Source organism: Arvicanthis niloticus, chromosome 3 (assembly GCF_011762505.2).
Source record: "Arvicanthis niloticus isolate mArvNil1 chromosome 3, mArvNil1.pat.X, whole genome shotgun sequence".
Classification (NCBI taxonomy): domain Eukaryota; kingdom Metazoa; phylum Chordata; class Mammalia; order Rodentia; family Muridae; genus Arvicanthis; species Arvicanthis niloticus.
In genome coordinates, this window is record NC_047660.1 from 49,293,041 (window position 1) to 49,318,194 (window position 25,154).

The 25,154-nt window shown below is 50.7% G+C and overlaps 1 protein-coding gene across 3 annotated transcripts in view; it reads left to right on the forward strand.

The window, feature by feature from the left end:
* Bmp1 (bone morphogenetic protein 1) overlaps window positions 1-21,203 on the forward strand; it is a 44,683-nt gene extending 23,480 nt beyond the window's left edge. For 2 of the 3 annotated variants that reach the window (XM_034497038.2, XM_034497039.2), the window contains 12 exons: window positions 1,253-1,355; window positions 3,764-3,880; window positions 4,092-4,237; window positions 4,372-4,567; window positions 5,186-5,311; window positions 5,970-6,130; window positions 6,496-6,676; window positions 10,538-10,663; window positions 16,191-16,318; window positions 16,704-16,917; window positions 18,459-18,709; window positions 20,502-21,203. In XM_034497038.2, coding sequence (XP_034352929.1) covers window positions 1,253-1,355; window positions 3,764-3,880; window positions 4,092-4,237; window positions 4,372-4,567; window positions 5,186-5,311; window positions 5,970-6,130; window positions 6,496-6,676; window positions 10,538-10,663; window positions 16,191-16,318; window positions 16,704-16,917; window positions 18,459-18,709; window positions 20,502-20,636 — 1,884 coding nt within the window. In that variant the 3' untranslated portion in view covers window positions 20,637-21,203. Of the gene's footprint in view, window positions 1-1,252; window positions 1,356-3,763; window positions 3,881-4,091; window positions 4,238-4,371; window positions 4,568-5,185; window positions 5,312-5,969; window positions 6,131-6,495; window positions 6,677-8,110; window positions 8,232-9,879; window positions 10,204-10,537; window positions 10,664-16,190; window positions 16,319-16,703; window positions 16,918-18,458; window positions 18,710-20,501 lie in introns of those variants that run through there. The other variant, XM_076930768.1, reaches the window with a different exon arrangement.
* Window positions 21,204-25,154: the final 3,951 nt, after the last annotated feature.

Sequence of the window (25,154 nt, forward strand, 5' to 3'; positions counted from 1 at the left end):
ATGACAGCACAGGGGGTTTGGGGACCCTCTGGATATTTCCAAGCAAGTACATGTACCTTATAGGGAAAGCCTCTGCCTTTTAAAAATCCATTGTCCTGGGGACTGGAGAGATAGCTCAGCAGTTAAGAAGACCCAAGTTTGAGTCTCAGTACCTGCATGGGTTGGCTCACAACCACCTGCAATTCTAGTTTGAGGGACTCATGCCTTCTTCTGGCCTCTACAGGCAGCTTGCAAACATGTGATACGTATGCATATACTCAGGTACATATAAACTAAACTTTATTTTTATATAATAATCTCTCTGTATAGTTCTGCCTGTCCTAGAGCTCAATATGTAGACCAGGCTGGCCTCATACAGAGATGCTTCTGCCTCTGCCTCTCTAGTTCTGGGGCTAAAGGTATGTGCTACCATGTCCAGTTCTAAAGTAAAATCTTTTTTTTAAAAAAAGTATTTGGCTATGGTTATGGAGCCTTGAGACTTATTGAAGGGTTGTGGCCATTGTCAGGATGATGATATGATTCTTCCTGTCTCCAGGGAATACTGTGGTGTCAGAGGATATCACAGGAGCTGGCTGACGTTGGATCAGGGAAGTTGTGTGGCTGGCCCTAGGACTGAGCAGGAAATATAGTGCTGACTCAAACCCAGCACTGTAAAATGTAAACTGGGCTGGAGTTTACATTTTTTCTGTACAGTCTTCATACTTACGTAATCCTGTTCATAAGCTCCATAGGAACAGAGATGTATGTTAAACCCATTCCCCAGAGGGACTGTGATCTGACATTAGTCCCTGCAGATACCATTGCCCCTTCCAGGAATCACGGCCCAGTGGGTTTGTATTGTTGATGAGCTACCTTCTGTCCTGGCCCCTTCTTTCCCATCTTAGGCCCCCCAGTACCCTCATGCCCTTCTAAGCCTTTCCTGGCCCTGCCCTCTTCCCTAAGGACATCATTATTTATATTGACTGTGAGAAACCCGAGTGGGTATTTAAGCCAGCACAGTAGCTGGCCTATACTGGGGTGGGGCGTGCGAGGCAGTGGATGCCCTGAGCCCCAGTGGGTGTTTGCTAATGGGAGCAGCGGACAGGTGTTTTTCAGTTAGTCTGATGAGGGCCATGTGTGTACAATGCTGGCCATGGCTGGTGATGGTTAAGTTTCTCTCCTGCTAGGCAATGGACAAGTACCTGAACCCAGGGGCAAGTACAGAGTGGGAGCCATGCAACCTTCTCTCCTCACCCCTTATATCTTCCCCTAGATTATTCTGAACTTCACATCCATGGACCTGTACCGCAGCCGTCTGTGTTGGTATGACTATGTGGAGGTACGGGATGGCTTCTGGAGAAAGGCGCCCCTCCGAGGTAAAGGCCACTGACTCCTCAGCCTCCTCAGCCCCCTGGTTCTTTGTTGGAACACTTTGGGACCCAATATCCTAAGCAGGTTGACATCCCTGTATGAGACCTACGAGCTCTCATGTAATTTGTCTCAGGTAGTCAACACTAATTAGTGCCATGACAGCGGATGAATTCTGACTGTGATGCTGCAGACTTCCAGTTCTTAGTGCCAGTTTTGGGGCTACCCTCTGGAGATGCTCTTTCACTATGAGGGTTGGGGGAATCAAAGGAGTATACAAAGATGTCTGGCAGGCTGCTCTTCATATCCTGTAGCTCCAGGCTCACATCCTCACTGGGATTTCCTTGATCTATAAGGTCCAACTTTTGGGTGTCCATCATATGGCCTGGCTTTTAACCTACTATGGCAGGCCTTTAACTGACCTCGATAACCAGTGACCTGGCTCTATTTGTACAAGATACTTTGCCACTGATTGGGTGTGTGTTAGCACCTGTGTGCACATGTGTGCCCACACATATATGAAGTGAGTGGGATAAAGATTGCTCAAAGCTGGGCTGGAAAGATGGCTCAGCGGCTAAGAGCACTGACCTTTCGGAGACCCTGAGTTCAATTCCCAGCAACCACACGGTGGCTCACAACCATCTGTAATGGGATCTAATGCCCTCTTCTGGTGTGTCTGAAGACAGCTACAGTATACTCATATAAATAAAAAATAAATAAATTATATATGTGTATGTATGTATATATATACATACATATATGTGTATATGTATATATTTACATACATATATGTGTATATATATATATATATATATATATATATATATATATACAGAGAGAGCGAGCTCAAAGCCACAGGAAAAAGCATATACACATATATGTATATATATATACATACATATATGTGTATATGTATATATATACATACATATATGTATATGTGTGTATATATATATATATATATATATAGAGAGAGAGAGAGAGAGAGAGAGAGAGAGAGCTCAAAGCCACAGGAAAAAGCAAAACATAGTAGTGTCATACTTCTTACTCTGGGGACGCTAGAGGAAGAAGGATCCTGAGTTTGAGGATAGCCTGGGCTACATAGCAAGATCCTATCTTAACAACAAAATCTAAAGCACCATTGAACACAGAGGCAGCTCAGTGAACACAGAATTAGAGCAAAGGGGACGTCTGCATCAAGCCTGAGGTACTGTTTGACACTGTTCATTGTTCTGCTGTAGTCGGAAGTAATTGGGGGCTGCCTACCCTCCTCAGCATCTTTGTCCTGTCGTCTGGGAGAAACAGCCACATGCTTGCTGATGATTATCTCCTCACTTCCGCCTCTGATCTTCTAGTAGACCTGTTAGTCACCCAAAGCAACTAACATCACATCTCCTCTGCAGTGTGTTAGGTCTCTGAGATTAGAATTTCTTTCTCATAGCTGACATTCCTAGGCCAGCACCCACCTCCTGTCCCTTGCTTGAAATGTGAGAAAACACCCCGCCTCTCAGGAACACACAAATCATCCCCAATCAGTTCTTGACTGCAAAGAATTTTACAGATAGCGAGCTTCGGCCCTTGTGTTGATTCTTATTGAGTTTTATTTGAACAGGATTGCTTTCTGGCCCTGCCCTCAGATTCTGGAGTTCGGGGTTCCAAAGGCATTCCCTAAATTTGAACCAGTGGTGGCATGCCTGGGAGACCACGCTATGACATTATATGCAGAGAAAGCTGTGTCTATTTCTCTCTCACTGCTTCTTTGCATGGAGATCCCAGAAAGATCAGTAATGATGGTAACTTTACTTTAAAAATGTCAGCAATGCTGGGCAGTGGTGGTACATGCCTTTAGTTCCGGCTCTCAGGAGGCAGGAGGATCTCTGTGAATTTGAGGCCAGCCAGGGCTACATGGAGAAACTCTGTCTTGAAAAAACAAAATAAGTAAATAGATCAAAACAAAAAAATAGATCAATAAAACTTTAATCCAGGACTTTGGAGGCTGAGATCAAAAGTTCAAGGCTAGGGTCTGGAGTGTAGCTTATCTGGTAGAGTGCTTGCCAACCATGCACAAAGCCATGCTTTCGTTCAGTCCCCCAGGCCTATAATCTCAGCACTGGGGAGGCTGGGGCCTTGAACTTTTGATTCAAAGCTAGCCTGGCCTAAATAGTGAGACCTTCTCTAAAATAAACAACAAAAATACCCACCAAACACAAACCCTCCAAAATAACAACGAAAAGCAAATCAGTAAAACACATGTCCTTCAGCTCCTGTCCTATCTCAAGGGGCTCTGGCTCTTCTGGTGGTTGGAAGAGTAGGCACAGTAGGGTGGCTGCAGACTGGATCCCCCAGCCACCTAGAAAGTTGGGGCTTATATGAGGAGACCTGGGACTCAAGCGTCATCTGTCTTTATTGTCTGCAGGTCGGTTCTGTGGGGGAAAACTCCCCGAGCCCATTGTCTCCACCGACAGCCGCCTCTGGGTGGAATTCCGAAGCAGCAGCAACTGGGTTGGAAAGGGCTTCTTTGCCGTCTATGAAGGTACTGAGGGAGAGGAAGAAGGAGGGCCTTTGGATATTCCAGAGCCACTTCCTCCTGTTGCCTCCAGGGCCCCTGCTGAGGTTTCTCCAGCAGGGTCAGCAGGGTGGGAACTGGGGAGCAGGGTTTGTTGGAAGAGTGGGGAAGGGGTGCTTAGGCAGGCACCATTATCCTGTGCTCCATCTCATTGCCACCCCATCCTGTGTTCCCGTAGCCATTTGCGGTGGTGATGTGAAAAAGGATAATGGCCATATCCAGTCACCCAATTACCCAGATGATTACCGGCCCAGCAAAGTCTGCATCTGGCGGATCCAGGTGTCTGAGGGTTTCCACGTGGGCCTCACGTTCCAGTCCTTTGAGGTAGCCACAGACCCTTTAAATCCATCCTACAGTGCCTATGTTGGTTTCCAGGACAGTTTACCTGCCTGAAGGCTCTGGGGATGGGGATCCTGGAAACCAGAGCTCCTTTCCCTGATAGAGCCCCTGACTCCTAGATTGAGCGCCACGACAGCTGTGCTTACGACTACTTGGAAGTCCGTGATGGGCACAGTGAGAGCAGCAACCTCATTGGGCGATACTGCGGTTATGAGAAACCTGACGACATCAAAAGCACATCTAGTCGGCTCTGGCTCAAGTTTGTCTCCGACGGGTCTATTAACAAAGCGGGCTTTGCGGTCAACTTTTTCAAAGGTACTTCCTCCCCTGTCCCACATTCTCCTTCTGTGGATGCCCAGTCCCTTATCTTCACTCTCCATTCATTCCACGTGAAGACCCCGAGAGAGAGAGACACAGGTGCAGGGATACTGTTAAAACACTCTAGGTAAACACTAGCAAAGGTTAAAGGTCATCCCCGTGAGGAGCAGGACTGTGGAGGGAAAGAGCAAGACAGAGGAGGATGCTTTTAAACTGATGTGGGTCTAGGGCACACTATTTCCCATGCCTCAGTTCTTCACCTATATAGTAGATACAGTATAACTGCCCCCATACTAGATATCATGAAGTGACAAAGGAGAAATGAGTACTTTGGCAGGACTAGTACATAGGAGACGATGGTAGCTGCCAGCCAGCCAGAATGCTCAGGAGAAGGTTATGTAGAATTTCCTTGTGAGTTCTCAGCTGCCACGGGAATATTGGAGTAGCTAAGGGCTAAACAGACAACTGAGGCTTTCAGTTCACTCCTCCCTGCAACGTGGGGAGAGGGATCATAGGAACCCTGAAGACTCTGGGCTTGAACCTCAAGCTCAGTGCAGTAGGAAGGAGCGAAGTCCAGCCTATGGTTGGTGACCCCCCTTCCTTTTTTCCCCCCAGAGGTGGATGAGTGTTCAAGGCCCAACCGTGGGGGCTGTGAACAGCGGTGCCTGAACACCCTGGGCAGCTACAAGTGCAGCTGTGACCCCGGCTATGAGCTGGCCCCAGACAAGCGTCGATGTGAGGGTGAGTTGCCCCCACTATCCCAGGGCTACTGGGTTCTTTCTTCTGTCCTCGGTCAGTCATATTTCAGGACAAGCTGGAGTTCTCTAGTGCCATTCCCAGCCACGAATGAGAAGGATGTCCTACATGTCAGCCTCCAGAACATGATACACACTGGCATTAGGGGCCTTTATTCTGACTCTTCTGTTAATACTGATCTTGACCATCCTCCTGATCTTGACCTGGGAATTGATGTCACCATCCTCCAAAGGGTCGTGATCCACAGTTTGGATGCCACTGTTTGCAGAGTCTCAGCCTGTATGTTAGTGATAGCCCTTCAGGATAGCAGTTCCAGATCAGGCTGGTCTTACTGCCTATGACCAGGTCCTCTGGGTGCCTCCCAGACTGCCCATTTATACCCATTTTTCCAGGCCCCTCTGTGTCCCTCTTCCCAGCAGATTCCTGGCCCATCTTCCAGAAGAGGTAGTAGAGATGACCATGTATGCAGACCATTCTGCTCTTAAAATTAGGCTCACCTTCAATGGGCCCCACCATCTGTTCCATGGCTCCGAATTGTGGGCCCACAGGATTCCCATTTCCCCCTGACTGCTGCCCAGCCTTGGGCCCCTTCCTAGAGTGGGGGACTCCTGGTGAATGATGCCACCTCCCTTTGTCCCTCCAGCTGCCTGTGGTGGATTCCTCACCAAGCTCAATGGCTCCATCACCAGCCCCGGTTGGCCCAAAGAGTACCCTCCCAACAAAAACTGCATCTGGCAGTTGGTGGCCCCCACCCAGTACCGTATCTCCCTGCAATTTGACTTCTTCGAGACTGAGGGCAATGATGTAAGTGCCTCTGGAGCCAAGGTGGGTAGGAAGGTGTGGGGCGTAGGGGCTTGGCTCAGTGCCTGCTTTCTACCCGTTGGGAGAGTTAGATAATAGGCTCGGAGAATAGAGACTTCCCAGTACACTGAAGCTTGGAGGATTTTCGGGCCGTGAAAGAGTATCTGCAGATAAGAGTGGACATTAGTTGGAAGCCTGTGGAATGAGGAAGGGCTTGGGGCCAGCTGCCCTGGGGCTCCGAGATGCACACAGCAGCGTTTTTTTTTTTTTTGTTGAGTGTAGATGCTTAACCTGATAGTTTCCCAGGGAGTGAGTGATCGTGAGAGAGGCTCCCTGGAGGCAGCATTCGGAGCTAGGCTCTCCTGCAGGTGTGCAAGTATGACTTCGTGGAGGTGCGCAGTGGACTCACGGCGGACTCTAAGCTACATGGCAAGTTCTGTGGATCTGAGAAGCCAGAGGTCATCACTTCCCAGTACAACAATATGCGTGTGGAGTTCAAGTCTGACAATACTGTGTCCAAAAAGGGCTTCAAGGCCCACTTCTTCTCAGGTAACCCTGGGTTCCTTGCTCTCTAGCCCCACCTCCCACCAAAAAAAGAAAAAAGAAAATGGAGCTCCACTGCTTTCCCTGGTCTCCCAAGACCCCTGTCTCCCCAACTTGTTATCCTCCATCAGTGCAGCCCTTGGGGCATCTGAATATCTTTATTGGGAAGCCCTTAAAACCTTAGTGATGCCAGGTCTAGGGAGGGGCAGAGCATTTAAGTGCAGAAATGAGGAGGCTGGCAAGCCAAGGCCTGAAAGGGGAGTTTAGTTGCCTGAGAACACAGGGATAGAGATAGGGAGGTGTCTGCCTTGGACTGTGTGGGGTAGTTCATCTTGCAGCAGCTGCACTTCTAATCAGGCCCCGCCCACCCAGCCCACTGGGTCCATGCCAGGCCTTCCCTAAAGAGGAGTCGCCTCTGCCCTTTAGTAACAAAACTGCCCATTCCCCTGCCCAGGGAAGGCCTGGCTTCATCCATCCCTTAGCTTTATCTGGCTCTTTTGCAGTCCCTCTCTGGGTGGTCCAAACCCAGCCTTCCCAAGCTGGACCTCTGGGGTCTTGGGAGACCTCTCCCCTGCTCTAGGAATCCTTAAGTCTTTGGCCCCTCAGGTCAGTGTGAGGTTAGGAGCAAAAGGGCCCAGACCCAGCAATGAACAACGGGAATGCTCTACAGTGGGGTGTGGAAAGAGCAGGAAGCCAGTGGGCAAGCTGGAGCAGGTGACTTGTGGAATGGTGGGTTAAGGACCTTCAGCCTGACTTCTGGTAGGGTGGACATAGGGTGGGCAGGACCAGGAAGCCCATGACTTCATCCATGCTGCCTCCCTCCTCCCCTCCTTACCCAGGGTCCTGTATCCTTCAGCCCCCTATGTGGCTGCCCTGCACCCTTGCCTGTCCCACCCGGATGCCATGCACCTGTCCCCGTGCACTGGTTCCCTGCTTGGCACTGCCAGCTGCTCTGCTCTGCTTAACATGCTCTGTTGAGCTGTTGCCCCCAGGCCCCTGTCCCACCGCTTGCTGAGACCCTCTCCGTGTAACACCAAGCCCGTTCTTCCCTAGGCTCACTTAGACAAAAAAAAAGTACTTTCCAGAGGGCTGAGGGGATAGAATACCTGCCAGGGTGGGCTTCTCAGAGAAACCATTACCTGCTTACTCTTGTCTGTCTCTGCCCTTCTGCTGCTCCAGTCTTGGAGAGGATGTGGGCGGTACCCATGTTTGTTTGGAGTCAACTGCCCTGTCTCCCCACTCTCCACATAGCACTCAACACCGTACAAGATACGAACATGCATGTACACGTGCTCACACCATTTGCATACACACATGCACACACATGTGTGCATATATATATATGTACTGCCCCTTGCACAAGAAACCTCCAGAGGACCCTCATCGATGGGCTTCAGAGTTCAGCCTCAGGGCCTTGGGGCATGTGACTCTGGCCCCCAGGAGGGGGCTGTGTGGACTTTTGGGACACCCATCGAGGAGACCCTAAGACAAGAAGGAGAAGCAAGAGCCTGAAGATCTTCAGTCTGACCCCAGCACCTCCGGGGCATTTGGGCACTGTAGGGTGAGTGCCATCTCCTTGTTGGGGGTCTGTGCCACCTCTCTTGCCCTGATCCCCTGCAATGTTTTCTCCAGTCACAGAATGGGTCGTCCACTCTTCAGGGTGCACCAGAGTCCCCTCCCAGATGTCCAGGCAGCCATCCATGGAACTGACATGCCCACACATTACTTTAGTCTTTTACGTAGCCATCCACTCATTGGCTTAACGGTTTTCTTTGGCCCCATCTGTGTCCCAAGCACTGGACTAGGGATTTGGGGAGCATATATGAGGAAGGCACAAGAGTCCAAACATGCTAGGGAAGCCATGGCTTACTTGATGCGCTGAGCTCCCTGGAGCTCCTACCAGAGTCCCAGGAGAGGTTCCCATCACACCTCAAGGCATGTCTCATGGACCGGTACAATGGTAGGTCCCTCAGCCAGGCTCTGATATCCAGAGGAGGAGCCTCTGGGAAAGGGCTTGACAACTCTACCTTGTACACACATGTTCCCATGGACTCTTGATGGATCTGCCCCCCCCCCCCGCCCCCAGCATGAGAAACAGGGCCTCACGGGCATCAGTGCTGCAGCCCTCAGGCTCCTGTCCTCAGGTTAGACTAGGAACTGTCCACTTACCACAAACCTGCCTGCTCAGTGGAACGCCGGCAGCCATCTTTCCACTTCATGGTTCATCTCTGGAATTCTGGGTGTAATTGGGATCCACACACTTGTCCTGAGTGCCTGCTTCTGTGCCAGGCACATGGGCTTCGAACAATGGTGTGGCACACTGTAACTGCCCACGTGTGTGTGCGCGCGTGCATGTGCATGTGTGCCTGTCAGCATGTGAGCAACTCTATGTATAAATGCCTACATGATGGGCATGAACACCTCTGCATGGATGTGTGTCTGTATTCACATTGGGTCCTCATGTCTCCATGTGTGCAGGTTTGCCTGTCTTCCTATATGTGTCTGCTCCTGCCCTGTGTGTTCCTATCTGCATGTGCTTCCACACATATATGGAGTGGGTCATATGGGTCTTGTGTGTACGCCCACACACAGATGGGTCAATAGGTTGTGTATGCATCACTATGACTTTGTGTCTGAGCCTTCATGGTATACTCTAGGTGTTTGCCTCTCTCTCTCTCTCTCTCTCTCTCTCTCTCTCTCTCTCTCTCTCTCTCTCTCTCTCTGTGTGTGTGTGTGATGCCTGGCATGTATACATGTTTATCTGTGTTTCCATGTTTGTACAGCAGTCCTTCCGTGCACAGGGCTGTGTTTATGGTTGTGTTCCTGAGTGTGTATGCCTGTGTCTCACACGCTCGGTAGACAGCTGTCAGAAGGAGGGTGAGCAGAGCCCTTTCCTCAGCTCCCTTCTACCAGCGATTCTGAGCTTCTCTTCTCCCATGTGCTCACCTCAGAGTGTGCCATCCCTCCAGCCCTTCTCCTTGCCACAGGCTCAGTCTTCTTCCCTGTTGCTGTGCCTCCTGCTAACCCAGCTGTAGTGACATGGCCGTCCTGCATGTGGGTCTGCCTGCCCTCCCGCCCCACTTTTCCCTGTCCACCTGTCTGGGGACCCTGGGTCTAGTTTTTATTGATTTTCCTCCCTGGTTCCTGCCCTCCACCTCCTCCACCCCCACTCCTTTGTCCCTTTTCTCCTTCTCTCTCTCTCATTTCAGAAAAGAGGCCAGCTCTGCAGCCCCCTCGGGGACGCCCCCACCAGCTCAAATTCCGAGTGCAGAAAAGAAACCGGACCCCCCAATGAGGCCTGCCAGGCCCCCAGACCCTTCATTACTCAGGAAGCTCACCTCGGACGGAGTGGGCTGGGGGCTTTGGAGCCCACCCACTCCCTGCCTCCACTCTGCCATTCCAGCCGCCTCCTTTGGCTGGACAGAACTGGTGCTCTCCTCTCCCCCCCACCCCCTCCCATTTTGATGGTGTCTGTGACATTTCCTGTTGTGAAGTAAAAGAGGGACCCCTGCGTCCTGCTCCTTTCTCTTGCAGTCTGCTTGTCCCTGTGTCTGTTTTTCCACTTGTCCGTCTGTCCAGTAAGCAGGTAATGGTAGAGGTCCCCATGCTGGTGAGCTCCAGACCCCAGCCCTCCCTCCACCCTTCTGCCCACCTCTACCTTCTCTGCCCAGAGCCGAAGCCCACTCAGCTGGTTCCACTGATGCAGTGACCAGAGCTCCATCATCACCCTGACCTCCCACTCTGCACCCAGCCCCCCTGCGAGAGCACTCCCTCCCACAGGAGGAAGCCCCGCCCAGGCCTCCCTCTTCCCCTAGGGTGAGCAGACCTCAGCCCACACGGACCCATTGCTCTTGTTTGCACCTACAGACAAGGATGAATGTTCCAAGGACAATGGGGGCTGCCAGCAAGACTGTGTGAACACGTTTGGCAGCTACGAGTGTCAGTGCCGCAGTGGCTTCGTCCTTCACGACAACAAACACGACTGTAAGGAAGGTAAGGCCTGTGTAGAGGGTGAGGAGGATGGAGAGGGTGACCAGGGCTTGCCAGGCACCTCACACTGCCCAGAGACATCCCCATGCAGACATCTCCATCCTGAGCAAAGGAAAGCTAGCACCTCCCGTGTGGTGCGTGCATCACCCTCCCTCACTGTGGTACCCAGGTCACAGGCACAGGTGCTCTCCCCCCTTGTCCATATCTGAAGAGTCTACTGATGCTGAAAGTCCATTTCTAGGCTCTTAAAACCTGAATCTAGGCTGGGTGTGGTGGCACATGCCTTTAATCCCAGCACTCGGTAGGCAGAGGTAGATGGATCTCTGTGAGTTCGAGGCCAACCTGGTCTACAAAGTCAGTTCCAGGACAGCCAGGGATATATAGCCCTGTACCCACCCCTCAACAAAAACAAAACCCCTGAATCCAAGACTTTCTGTTTGTTATGGCCTCCTCTGACACAGAACAGATAAGATAGCAGCTAAGAACACAGACTCTGAAGCAAGGTGGCCTGGCCTGGATCTGTCACTTGGGTAACTGCGTGCCCTTGAGTGGCCTGCTTATTCATTTTTTTACTGTGCAAAATGAAGATCATGCTCATTCCTAGAAGAGAATGGGACTGGGGAGTTTTGGAGCAGTCACATTTTTCACCCTGGGGACTCCAAGTGGGGCTACCACTCTCCGATGCTAGAGTTCTGAATATACATACATGATAAACACCTGAACCTGAATATTCAAAATCCAGGATGTTCTAAAAATCTGAAACTTTTTGAACACTATCATGATGCTATAAATAGGAAATTCTACTCCTGACCTCATGTGATTGGTTGTAATCAAATCATAGGCATACTAAAAATTCTATGGAAAATACTTTCAGGGAGTGGCAAGACGGCTCAGCCTGAGTTCATCCCTAGAAACCTGTATAAAGGTGGAAGCAGAGAACCAACTCCAGAGAGTTGCCCTCTTGCTTCCAAATAATAATAATAATAAGTTATTTTAAGAATTTTTAAATTTTTTAGTTGGGGGTTGGGGGCATGCATGTGCACATGGATGCAGTTACCAGTGGAGGCCAGAAGAGGGCATTGGATTCTCCTGAAGCTGGAAACAATGTGGATTCTGAGAGCTGAACTTTGACGCTCTGAAAGAGCAGTGTGTGTTGTTAACCACTGAGCCATCTTTTCAGTCTCAAATTTTACAAATTTAAGAAATAGCTTTGGGCCACGTTCAGAGGGTATATATGAAACGTGAATGAATTTGGCTGAGACTTGAGTGCCGTCCTTATAGCCCATTACCTACTCTCCTCTATTGCAAACACTTCGGGTCCCAAGCATTTTGCATAAGGGATGTTCAGACTATTTAAAGGCGTCTCCCCTCCCAACACAAAAAGCCTCTGTGGACATGATACAACACTGTTCTGGCTCCTGAATTCTGTGCCCTGTACCGGCTTGAGCAATTGCAATCCCCACCGCCTAACAACCTGCCTCTACTGTTAAGTGTGTGACTGGGGGTGAATCATTTTAACCCCTTGGAGCTTGTTTCTTCATTCATTGCATGACAAACAAACAAAACCTTGCTCTTCCTCTTCCGAGTGCTGAGCTGTGTTGCTATTATTATTCTGCTCAACCGAGATAGTCCCTAACAAGTGACTCTTAGCTGTCATTAAGTGAACAGCCCAGGATAAGAAGCTCTGAGCAGAACTAAGAGAACTGAAGCACCTGACGATGAAGCTGCGTGAAGCTGAGAGCTTCCACCAAGCACTGAGGGTGCCCGGGTACCACACTTTTGACTCACAGAGCATCTGCTGCCCTCAGCTAGCTGAAGCCAATCCTCTGTTGTTCTAAACCACATTCTCCTTCTACAGTTTCGATAGAAAGGATGGTGGCTTGCTCCTCAGCTCAGCTCACCTTCTGGCTCACTTAGAAACACTCGCGATTCCTCCCTTGGAGGTAGGCTAATGGCAGATCAGGCCTCATGCCTGGCTCCCATGGAGGAACTAATTCTGCTAAAGGTTCTTTGGGGGCATGTGCACAGAGATGGCACCCAGCCTGAGGAGAGATGTGGGCATGTATGAGAGGCAGAGAAGAAAAGCTGATGTGTAGGTAGGGTGGGCAGAGTGGCCACCAGAAGCTGCAGGTGAGTGATGGGGACAGCCACACACAACAGCAAAGAGGCAGGTTTTTCACACACACACACACACACACACACACACACACACACAGAGAGAGAGAGAGAGAGAGAGAGAGAGAGAGAGAGAGAGAGAGAGAGAGAGAGAAACTCAAGAGTTAGATGAACCTTGACTCTGGTCTATGTGTAGTCTGTGTCTACCTGTCTCTTTTCCCTTGACAACCCCACCGCACATTGACTGGTTGATTTCTGTATTAGCAAGTCTTGGATCCCCACCCCCACCCCCCAAAAAAACTATCTGAAGAAAACATCTTAAAGAGGGGAAGTTTTATCTTGGCCCAGGAAGGGTTTTGTCCATAGTATCTTGCCTCCATCGTTTTGGACTTCAGGCAAGGCCAAAATCCTAGCAGGGAGTTCATGATAGAGTGAGGAGCAAAGCTTCTTAACTTATGGTGACACAGAAGGGTATGGGGAAGCAGAGAGGTAGAAAAGAGGCAGTAGTGACCAGGAACAAGGTATGTACCCTTCAAGGACACAACCTTAGAAGGGTGCTCTTTCTCCAGACTCAACCTCTAAGAGTCTCCAACACCTCTTTCCCTCCCAACAGTCTGTTCTGTTATAAACACATCAGTGGATTAATCCATAGATGAGATCAGATCCCTCCTGATCCAGTGACAGTACAAAAGCCATATGGTTGCACTGGGGACAAAACCTTTATCTCTTGAGTGTATAGGGGACATTTTAGATCTAAATCATATACTTGTCCCTAAAGGTTCCACTACTGTATGCTCATGGGTCATGATCATTGGCTTTTGCTTTGTTTTGGAATGGGGGTCTCACACCGTAGACTAGGCCGGCCTGCACCTGCACGGTAAGCATCAGCTTTTAAATGTGTGTTTGGGAGGCCATGCTTTGTGTGGAATCCAAGTTGCTCTAGATAGAGGATGAGAATGTGCCCAGATATCCAGGAGATCAGCTGGGAAGAAAGCAAGAGACATGGGAGAGTGACTCAGAGGTTCATGGGCTCCAGAACTGGGAGAAGGTGGTCCTCTTTGTGTAAGTGTTCCCTGGCTTCTGGCAGCAGTGAACACTGGCTTCCAAAAGGACAGTCTGTTTCTTCAGGGAGGCATTACATTTTCTCAGAAGCCCTAGGATGGGAGGGAAGGAGAGGCAATGAGGGTTCTCATCTGAGAGCCTCATTTCTTCATGCCTCAGGAAGGAGATTGGTCTGCTGCTGGGAGGGAAGGTACTGGAGACAGTAGATTGATCAGGCTGGAGGTTTAGGACAGTCACTGATAGATAGATTTGGCAAGGGACAGAGGTAATGAGGATCTAACGATCTGGGATCCCTGGGGAGGCAGGACACCACACATGGACTTTGTATTTGTTTATTTATTTTGTCTGTGTATGTGTTCAGGCATGTGTGGGGTAGGAAGGAGGTTACATATGGTTGCCACAGGTTGACATTAGGAGTCTCCCTCAATCACTCTCCACCATATTTTTTGAGATAGGTTCTTTCACTGAGCCTAGGGCCCTATGATTTGGCTAAACTAGATGGCCAGCAAACTCCAGGGATCCCCCTGTGTCTGCCCCACCTGTGCTGAGATTTTAGGTGTGTGGTATCACACCTGGCTTTTATGTGGATGTTGGGGATTGAATCTGGTATTCATATTTGTATGGCAAGAACTTATTTGTTTTTGACTTTTCAGAGACAGGGTTTCTCTGTGTGTCTCTGGCTGTCCTGGAATTCACTCTGTAAACTGGGCTTAGCCTTGAACTCGGAAATCCACCGCCTCTGCCTTCCAAGTGCTGGAATTAAATATGTGTGACACTGCCTGGCTGGTTAAACACTTTATTGACTGAGCTATCTCTCTAGAATCCTCCTCTTGTTTATTTGTGCATTTGCTTTGTATGGGAGATTGAGTGTAGGGCCTTACACATCCTGGGCGAGTGTTCTGCCTCTGAGCTCCATTCCCAGATCTCGTTTTGTTTTTTATTTTGAGGGAAAGTCTTGCTGAATTGCCTGAGCTTTTTACTTACTCTATAGCTGAACTTGTGATCCTTCAGCCCTGACCTCCCTTGTAGCTGGAATCGCAGCATATGTTACCAGGCCCAGCTGAATGGGCTTTCTAGTATGTCAGCATTCTGGTGATCAGCCATATAGTCCAGATGCAGAGGACAGCCAGCTGGTCTATACTGTGGCAGACGACAGACGTCTAGGTGATGGGTCCATGACCTGAATTCAAGCGACCTCCATCTGAAAATACAGTTAGATGGGTCCATCTGTATTAATGTTGCACGGATTTTTTTTTTTCCTTGTCATTATTCCTCAAGCAGTGCAGTACATTGACTGCTGAATGTGGTGGTACACACCTTTAACCTCAGTGCTCAGGAGCCAAAAGGATTATGAGTCCAAGCCTTGTGTGAGCTATGTAGAAAGACCCCATCTAAACAAACAAACAGACAGACAAAAACCCATTTACATTACGTTAAATATGAGATAAAGACCCCCCAAGATTTAAAGTGCACAGGGTTAGCTGAGAATATAGCTCAAAGTTCTTGCCCAGCATGTACAATGCCCTGGGTTTGATTCCCAGAGCCATATAAACTGGTCATGATGTGCACATGCCAGTAATCCAGCACTTAGGAGATGGAGGCAGGGGAGTAGAAGTTCAAGAACATCCTGAGCTATGTAAGATTGATGGGGAGGGAGGAAAAGAGGGGGAGAGAGAGAGGAAAGAGAGAGAGACAGAGAAAGAGAGACAGAGACTTGAGCATTGTGGATTTTGGTAGTTGTGAGAGGTTCTAGATCAAATCCCGTGTGGATACTTAGGGACCTCTAAGCATGCTGGGAAAAAATGCAAGAGAGTGATAGATAACATGCTGGGGAAACCCAGAGTGAGGTTGTAAGGGGTAATGAGAACCAGAAGAACTGAGAAAATCAGAAGTCAGAGAGGCAGTAATGGGTGGTGACACTTGTCTGTTGCTGTCACCTGTGATGGAAGTGGGTGTGGAGTTTGGGGATGCCTGAGTCAGGTGCCAAGTCACTGGTGACTACGGAGGCCACTGGGGCCCAAAAGATGACAGAGCCTCACAATGCACAAAGGTTCCCAGGTTGCTGAGTGGAGGAAGAGTGTGACAGCTGGACAGAAGTGGTGTGGCCAGGTGGTCACAAAAGGGTAGTGGACCTCTCTGATGCCCTTCGGTGTCTCAACCAAGGCTTCATTAGAAACCGAGTCAGTAAATTCTCTCCTGAATGGGTAACTGAGTGAAGAAGAAAATCCTCCATTTTGTGAATGGAGGATAAGAGGCAGAGCCACGAAGTGAGCAAGAGGGGCATTCCTTCTTCATAGGAGGCACTGGAGTGGGAGGTCCCTGGTCATCCCCTTCTATCACTCATATCCTACAGCCGGCTGTGAACACAAAGTGACATCCACCAGTGGCACCATCACTAGCCCCAACTGGCCTGACAAGTACCCCAGCAAGAAGGAGTGTACATGGGCTATCTCCAGCACCCCTGGGCATCGGGTAAAGCTGGTAAGATACCACTTGGCACTCTGTATGGACACCTTGATCCCCCATGCCATGTGGCCATTTGCTTCTGCAGTCTGTGTGAGTCCAAGGTATTGGCTGGGGGTGGGGGGGACTGGCTGAGCCTGGGGCATACTCATCCACATGGAAACAAGACTTGAACAGGAGCCCTCTTTCTTTTGACTATATTTCGGGGGATGTCTCTGACACTGCCCATTCCTGAGTCCTCCCTCTGACATCCCAAGTCCTCCCTTAGCATCATCCCACAGACCTGGGTTTCAACCATGGTAGTATATGAGCTGGAGGCCAGAGGTGCAGACATCTGAGGACTCTTTCCTCCTAGCTGCCCTACCCATGCCTCTAATCTGGACCCCTTTCTTGTATCCTCCAGACCTTCGTGGAGATGGATATTGAGTCTCAGCCTGAATGTGCTTATGACCACCTGGAGGTGTTTGATGGCCGTGATGCCAAGGCACCGGTCCTTGGCCGATTTTGTGGCAGTAAGAAGCCCGAGCCCGTCCTGGCTACAGGCAACCGCATGTTCCTGCGCTTCTACTCGGATAACTCGGTACAGAGGAAGGGTTTCCAGGCATCCCACTCCACAGGTGAGGCCGGCCTTGGGCTAGGCGACACCCCTACACTGATGTTTGGTCTGGGTACACTGCTGACTCTGGTTGCCAACTCTGGCCTTGAGTTTACAAAGAGCCTTTGAGGGTCCATAGAGCAGACCCCTGTAGCCCCAGGGCCAATATTGTGTTCTGAGGACCAGATCATCAGAGTGAACACTAAGGGATGGGGAAGAAGTCATAGGGATTATGAAGGTTATTAGACAGGGTGCCGCGACAGCAATCAGAGGAAGCACCGTTAAGGAACCTAGGGACGAGGAGAGCATCATTCTAAGTGCTGGTCAGAAGATTAGCCTAGCAGGAGAATCCCAGCCCACAGGGAGCTTGTTCTGCATTTGCTTATTTGACCAGGTAGCAGTCAATCAGCCTTTACCCTGCCTGCCCCAGGAACTCTGAGTCCAGCAGAGAGATAAGCCAGGCACTGATGATTGCAGTGTAAAACAACACACATGATGAGGGTAAAAAGAAACAGGAAAGAAACTGACTTGAGGGAGCTGGTAGAGTCGTTCCACAGGGTTGGGGGAGGGGAGGGTGCAAAGTTCCAACAGGGCTCAGGGTACACACAAGTGGACAGCAAGTCACCTGGTCTGACTAGAACAGGGAGTATATGGGGATGGCAGTGGGGATGCAGAGAGAAGCTTAGAGACCAGTCCTGGGAGACCAGTCCTGGAAGGCCAGAAGGCCCGCAAAGGATATCAGTATTGGATTTCATTGTGGGTCCTGGGCATCCCAGAACTGGTAGGTCCACAGACCCCCACCCTTCCCTTTGCCACCATTAAGGCTCCCTTCCTGCCTCTTCCACAGAAACGGACCCTAGGGTGTAAGAGGAAGTCCAGGGACACACAGAGGAGAGTGCTTGCTTGGCTTACCATTTGCCCAGCACAAGTCCACAACCCAGAGGCTGGAACTCCATCTAGCTTGCAAACCTCGGTGTTTGAGCCACCATGGCATAGTGGGGTTTATTTGTTTTTTTGTTTTTCTGTTTTTTGGTTTTTTTTTTTTTTTTTTTTTTTTTTTTTTTTTTTTTTTTTTTTTTTTTTTGTTATTTGGTTGGTGTGTGCTTGTTTGTTTGTTTGTTTAAACTTGAGTCAACCCTTAAAAACCAATTCACATACAAACCCCAAATGTATAGCTTTTCTCTGTAAGTTTAAAGTCTGACGGTGCTGGGCCATGTTCTTCCACGACAGCTGTCAGCTAGAGGGACTCAGCTAGGAACAGTTCCTTCTCAAGTAAAGTTGACCCTTCCCCGACACCACTGCTCTAGGCTACCTCTTACTTAGGGTCTCACCCTAGAATGTCCCCTAGCCTCCTCCTTGGGTCTCTATCCAGAGGTGTCATAGCAGGGCATTTGCTTGAGGCTAAGCCAAATCCCACCTATCACTGGCCGCATGGCCTCTGTAGTGGGAATTTGTCTCTCTGGTTCAGGGTGGTACTGCACAGGACTGGTGGTCAGCCTTATGATCAATCATCACGTCGATCAGTCACCAGTGGTGATCAATCTTGTCATCCACCCCCTGCAGAGTGTGGGGGCCAAGTGCGGGCAGATGTGAAGACCAAAGACCTTTATTCCCATGCCCAGTTCGGTGATAACAACTACCCCGGAGGGGTAGACTGCGAGTGGGTCATTGTGGCCGAGGAAGGCTATGGCGTGGAGTTGGTGTTCCAGACCTTCGAGGTAGAGGAGGAGACTGACTGTGGCTACGACTACATGGAGCTCTTCGATGGCTATGACAGCACGGCTCCTAGACTGGGGCGCTACTGTGGCTCTGGGGTGAGCACTCTTGTCACCCTATATTGCCTTTGAACCCTACCCTAACCCCCAGCACTGATGCAGCTGGCATCCCTGGAGACCTGGGGTACTAGGCTGAGTGGAAGGACTTGCCCAGCCTCTGCAGAAGCTAATATGGGAAACCTGGGGGCACTCACAGATGTCATCATACCTTGGGCTATCCTTATCCAGGGAACTAGGATCCTTTCCAGAAGTTTCTACAACCCCTGGCCTGGGCCCCACCCAGATTTAGGCTCCCTTGGGACCAGTTTGGTCTGGCTTGCAGAACTGTGTATCTGGAAATGGAAGTGATAAGGTTCTTCCTGAACCACTCAACCCCTGACCCCACCACCACCACTTCCCAGGGCTCAACTGGTGGGGGATGGGGGACAGAGGTTAGGGCCAGAATCTGAAGCAAGAGCCCTGAGCTAGGCTCTCGCTAGACTGGTTGAGCCACACCATTTTCTCTTTCCCCTGGTGAGAGCCCACTGTGTCCTAAAGCCTTTCCTGCTTCTATCCAAGCAGGCCCCTAGGGGTTGTTTCCGAGTCTGTCTAGAGGATCTGTCTGAGTTGTGGGCACAATCATTTGGCAGGTTTGTAAAAAAGGCTGGGCCCAGCCCATGGATACATTTATTTTCCTCTCAGTAATAGACTAGAGTCTCTTGCTCCCCTCCTCCTTCTCTGCCCCCCTCTCCTTCCCTTCTCCCTTCTGTCATCCTTCACCGTTTCCCTCACACGTATCCACGCTCACACTCAGCCATGCTCACAGGGACACTCTGATGCAGCCCCTGGCTCCTGCCTCTCTCACCTCTCATTTGCTGCCCCAGGAAAGGCTAAATTTCCCTGGAGCAGTCTCAACGCCAGGCCCAGCACTGTCTAGACCTCTCCTTAGGGGCTGAGCTGCAGTAGCATGAGAAGCGGAGCCTGGGCCAAGGAGCAGCAGGCTGTGGGGGAGTTGCTATGTATATAGCCTTCAGCCTGCCTATGTCTCTGGCATCCCTGGCTGTTAGATTACTGCTTTCTACCTGCATAGACACACACCAAATGAAATGTATTCAGGGTGGGGGGGTGGCTCTTCCAGGAACATCCCCAGGCTGGGGCCAGCAGTGGGGATGTAGGAGAGGAACTCAGGCAGGGCTTCTTCTTGGCACAGTTACTGAAAATGTCTTCAAGGCGGTGGAGGATGATTCCTTCTATGATTGGAGGGCCAGGGCATAAAGTCACCTCAGAATGGCATTGCATGTCTCCCTCAGTCCCTGGCCCCTGCCTTGAGGCAGCTCTTTGGGGTCTGAAGTCAGAGCAAAAGTTGGGTCTAGAACCATAACTGGGGCAGGAGTAGAAATGGGTGAAGGACAGCAGAGCCTACATCTGGGCTCCCTGCCTAGCCTAGTACACAGAGAAGGGCTGGTCCATCCTCTTTGAGTGGCATGTGCTTATAAGCCCAGCACCAGAGAGACAGAGACAGGCAGACCCCTGGGGCTCACTGGCCAACTATGTAGCAAGTTCCAGGCCAGTGGGATCCTATCTCACTAATTAACTAATTACTTAATTATGATTGGCACCTGAAGAATGACACCCTCTAATCCTCTACACACACACACACACACACACACCAACCAAGTGGTCTCATTCTCACTAGAGAGCCCAGACTGCTCTCCTTCTGGCTCCATTTCTTGAGTGCTGTGATTACACCACCTGCTTCATGGGGAATCTTGAGACACCAGGGATCTCAGGAAGGGAAGCCAGCAAGCTGAGTCCCATCCCAGCTCCTCATGCCTACCCTTCTCCCTGGCAGCCTCCTGAGGAAGTGTACTCGGCCGGAGATTCTGTCCTGGTGAAGTTCCACTCTGATGACACCATCTCCAAGAAAGGCTTCCACCTGCGGTACACAAGCACCAAGTTCCAGGACACACTCCACAGTAGGAAGTGACCTCCGCCCCTGCTTGGTAGCGGGAACTGGAGTCCTGCTTCCCTCGATCACCCAGACTGGACAACGAGGGTGACAGGCAGTTGGTGACACATTGTCCCTCACCCCCAGGCACCAGGACCTACAGGGCCAGTGGGCCGGGTGTCATCAAGAGGTAGGGGAATTGGACTCTCTGTAAGCCAGTTCCCCACAGCCTCTCGTCAATGGGGCCAGGGCACCGGATCTTCCACCAAGACACTTGAAGTGACCATTCCTCCTTGGGGCCCTGCCTGGGGTAAGACAGTCTCTGTGCAGGACCTTGTGGCCCCCCCTGCTGTCTCTACACACTGTATTGTGTATAGCCGGTGTCCCTAATCTTCATTATAACGTACGTTTCCTGTCCCTTCTCCAACCTCAATTTGGTTTTATTTTGACCCCACCACCTCCATGCTTCCTGGGTATTGCCTCGGAGCTGTGGTGGGGAGTTGGAGAGGAGGGAGCGGATGAATAAGACAGGGCTTCTTTTAGGCCCACTGGCTTGTCAGCCACACCAGGGCACCCCAGCCAATAAACAGCAAGTGTTACAGCCAATATCCTGTGCCAGATGCTGTCTGTGATGGGGGAGGGACATGGTGGTGGTTTCTTCCAGATGTTATAGCTTGCTGGGTGTCTGAAGCCAGTATGGAGCCAAAACACCTGGTTTTGCTGGCTGCCCTTCCCTCTCAACATTCCAGAACCCCTAAGGGTGTGATTTCGCACTGGGGTGGACACACACACACACACACACACACACACACACACACACTGCTTATAGTTCTCCCACACAACAGGAGTAGAACATTCTATAAAGAGGCTGTCTGGAGGAGGGAGGAGGCATATAAAAGAGGCTTAGGGTATGTTTGTCCATCTGGCTCTTCTGTCTCTTGGTCTGAGGAGGGAGAAAAGAGGGGGTGAGAATGTCTAGCTGGCAAGGCCACTAGAAGTGGAAGGCCTACATCAGCTGAGACAGGTCCGTCCCTGACCCGTCCCCTGAGTGCCAGCTGGGGCTCCTCTACTCAGAGAGGGTAGCCAGGACAGTTCAGCAGTCACTGAGTAGACATTCCTCCTTGGGCCCCTCTCCCCAGGCGACAAAGGGTACTGTCTTGTCCAGTCTCCTCCTCCCTGCTGTTGCCAACAGTGAGGCCCAGACTAGAGCCTGGAGAAGCCAGGAGAGAACCCTGCCCCCTCCTTCCCAAGGAGGCTCTCTCTAGAATTTTTGCCGGCATCTCACAGGGAAAGGAACTGGGACAAGGCTTTTCTCCCCATTCTAGCTACACCCTGATGCTGGAGGAAGCCAGTGGCTTACCCTGAGGCAGGACTCCCTGAGAGGCTAGGATTCTTCCATCAGTCCCAAGCTCCTCCCTGCTGCTCCCTGTGGCAGATGTAGGCACTCTACCAGGCCATCTGGACCACCCCTAGGGAGCAGCATAGCACGGTGGACCTCATATAGGCCTTTTATTCAGAAAACAGTAGTGGAAAGTAGACGGCATGCGCAGGCCCTTCCAGAACACCAAATGCTTCCCTGACAGCCTGAAGCCATCCCTCTTAGACACCTATAGATGAGACTCTGGAGACCTGCATGTATACAGGAGATGCCCAGAGGTGCTATCACTTATCCTTAATTCCCCTTCTGTGGTAGGGATGTTCAACACAGCCTGTAGGGCTGTCAGAAGTGAGGGATTCCTGAATGATGGGAGTCACCTGGCATCTCCCAGACTCTCTGATCACCTACTGACCGACTCCTTCAGGAAAGAACATGGAGTCAGTGGTCACAGTTCTCCCTACCAGCCTTCCAGGTTCTTATAAAATCCAAAGGAACACAATCCCAGATCTTAAGGCATATGCCCAGAGGAGCCAAGATCACAACCTTGTCTAGTCCCAGAGGCTTCCAGCCACTGAGATGCATGTGTTCTTCCACGCTGGGGGTGGGGGAGGGAATGGGCGTGGGTTCTCATGAATAACAACAACAGTAACGTGGCTAGAGGCAGATGACTTACCCGTGCTGACTTCCCAGGCACGTGTCCTAAGACTCCAACACCCAAGAAGACTCGCATTCCTCTGAGGACTCTAGAGTGAGCCTCCAGAACTCTTCTGGGCCCATCAGAGACAGCCAGTGGAGCTATAGTGTCTCAGTTCCGGGCAGTGACCAACAGGGGACGTTGTGCCAATAGCAGAAGGTGCAGAGCATCATGGAGACCTACCTTCTGTGGAGGACCAGAGCTGCAGTATGGGTTCCAAGAGTGTGGAGTAGATGTGAGGTGAAGAAGGAGCACAGAGCAGGTCCTTGGAGCTGGTTTGAGGGTCTCTGTCACTGTTGCAGTCTGGCAATGGTAGCCCAATGGTAGCATGGGTGATGGTGAGGGAGGGGGAGGGGAAGGAGGGGCAGGGGATGAAGGGGATTTTAAGGGCACAATACCAGAATAAGACGATGATGGAGGAGAGGGATGCAGAGAAGCGTTCTCCTTAGGGAACTATTCCAAGCTGACTGCAGGATGTGGAAACATTTTTTTTTTTTTTAAATAAGTGTTCGTTTTTTAAAAAGATTTATTTATTTCATGTATGTGAGTACACCGCTGCTGTCTTCAGACACACCAAAAGAGGGCGTTAGATCCCAACTGGGGATTGGAAGGCCCAGTGGTTCCTTTACTGTCTCCATGAGTGTCCCAAGGACCTAAATATTCAGCTATGGAAATGTCAGGGAGGAACTCCACCTCCAGCCCCAGAGTCAGGAGGAGCGAAGCAAGTCACACAGCCTCCCAACTGTGCTGCCTGGGAGCACCTCTCAGTCCTTGGTGGTGAGGCCAGCACACCCCAAAGACACTGACCAGATGATTCACTTCTACTTGTCTGTTGCCTAAACCTGCTACCTACTGCCAGTTCCCTGCCTGTTAGAGTCAGAGACAGTCAAGAAACCCTACCAGGCAGCCCATCTCTAATGCCACCAGAATGCAGCCCAGTCTGGGGAAGCCCCTGGGAATCTTTCCAAGGAACTCAGAGCCCACCGTGGCCTCTACTGTCAAATCAGAAAAGTTGGGCACCCAACTCTGCCTCTCTCTATCATTTTCCCTCTCCTTTCCTCTCAGACTCTTAGAAGCAGAAAGGACCCAAGCTTCAACATTAGCCACACATTGTCGGACCTTAGTTCTCTCTGCCAGTGCTGTGTGATGTTGGATGACTCATTTAACCTCTCCAAGACTGGGTCGTGTCATACCATCATGCTAATAGCAGGAACACCTGACGTGGTTAAGGAGAAGGAAGGAAGTGCTCTCTGAAGGCAGCCTGTCACTCTGGCCAATAGTAGGGTCTTCATGATCAGGCTTTCTCTGCCAGAAGCTCCTCATTCTGCCCTGCTCTTTGCCCCTGGTCTGAATACACACCTCTGGGAACACTGGTTTCTGCCAGGGGGGAAGATAACTAGCCTGTAGCAAGGAGGAGCCTGTGGGGCAGCAAGGACATATTTCTGGCCGGCTGGTAGCCTTTCTGGGTACATCCCAAGTTCCACCCTGTGCCTGATTGTCCCTACGCACAAGGCGGATTTTGAAATCTGTGAAAAGTTTGGCTGCTCCAGTTTGCAAAAACAGTGGCGCCTGCTTGAAGAACTGGGGGGAAGAGGGCAGCCAGGTGTTCTCTCCAGAGTGACACGCGCTACCCCACTGCTCCCCACACACACACAGCCCAACCTCCTCCTGACCAGAGCTGCTGTTCCTGCCTGCCGCCCTCCCTGCCCCCAGCCTGGAACATCTGGTTCCAATCTTCTCCAGATGCTGCGGCCACACTTTTATGGGCAATCACCTCAGCTCAGCTTCCTAAATCAGGCCTCCCTCCGTTTCAGGGTACAGTCCCTCTTTGTCCCTTTCCTTGGGACCTCCAGATACCTCTTCTCCTAACATCAGAGAAGCCACAAACAGAAGGCAGGGGAAATTCTGAAGCCCTTGAAACTGGTCTTCTGTTCCTCGGCTCTAAGAGACAACTCTTTTCCACTAAGAACTCAAAGTATAGATACTGGCCAGGGAGGAAAGAGGAGGAAAGGAAGTTGGGTGCACAACAGCACAGAGGAGAATGTGGGGGTCATATGTGCTTTGGAGGGAGAGGGGTATGGCCACGTGTTTGTGCCTGCACAGTGGGGACAGCCACCTATAATCTTGAGACTAGCCTTTAGTTCCATTACAATAAGCGCTGGAGACAAACTCAGGTCCCTCAGCTATAGTCCACCTTGCGCCTTACCTTGAGCTTCCTATGCTTCTTCCAAGGCCTTCCCAAGGGAAGGTGTGTGTGTTCCTATATGGATGGTGTATATATAGTATGCGTCTCCTTTTCCTGGGTCCGATTAGGCCCTAAGCTAGAAAAAATGGCAGCACAGACTGCAGTGGGTCCTTTGACACTTTTCTCTCTGCCATAAGAGTGGTCGACCATCCAGGCGGAGAAAGAAGCAGGCTTACTTCTGTTCTCCACCCTTGTCCCCTAAAATTAGGACTGAGAGGCAGTCCCTCTCTCCAAGAGACC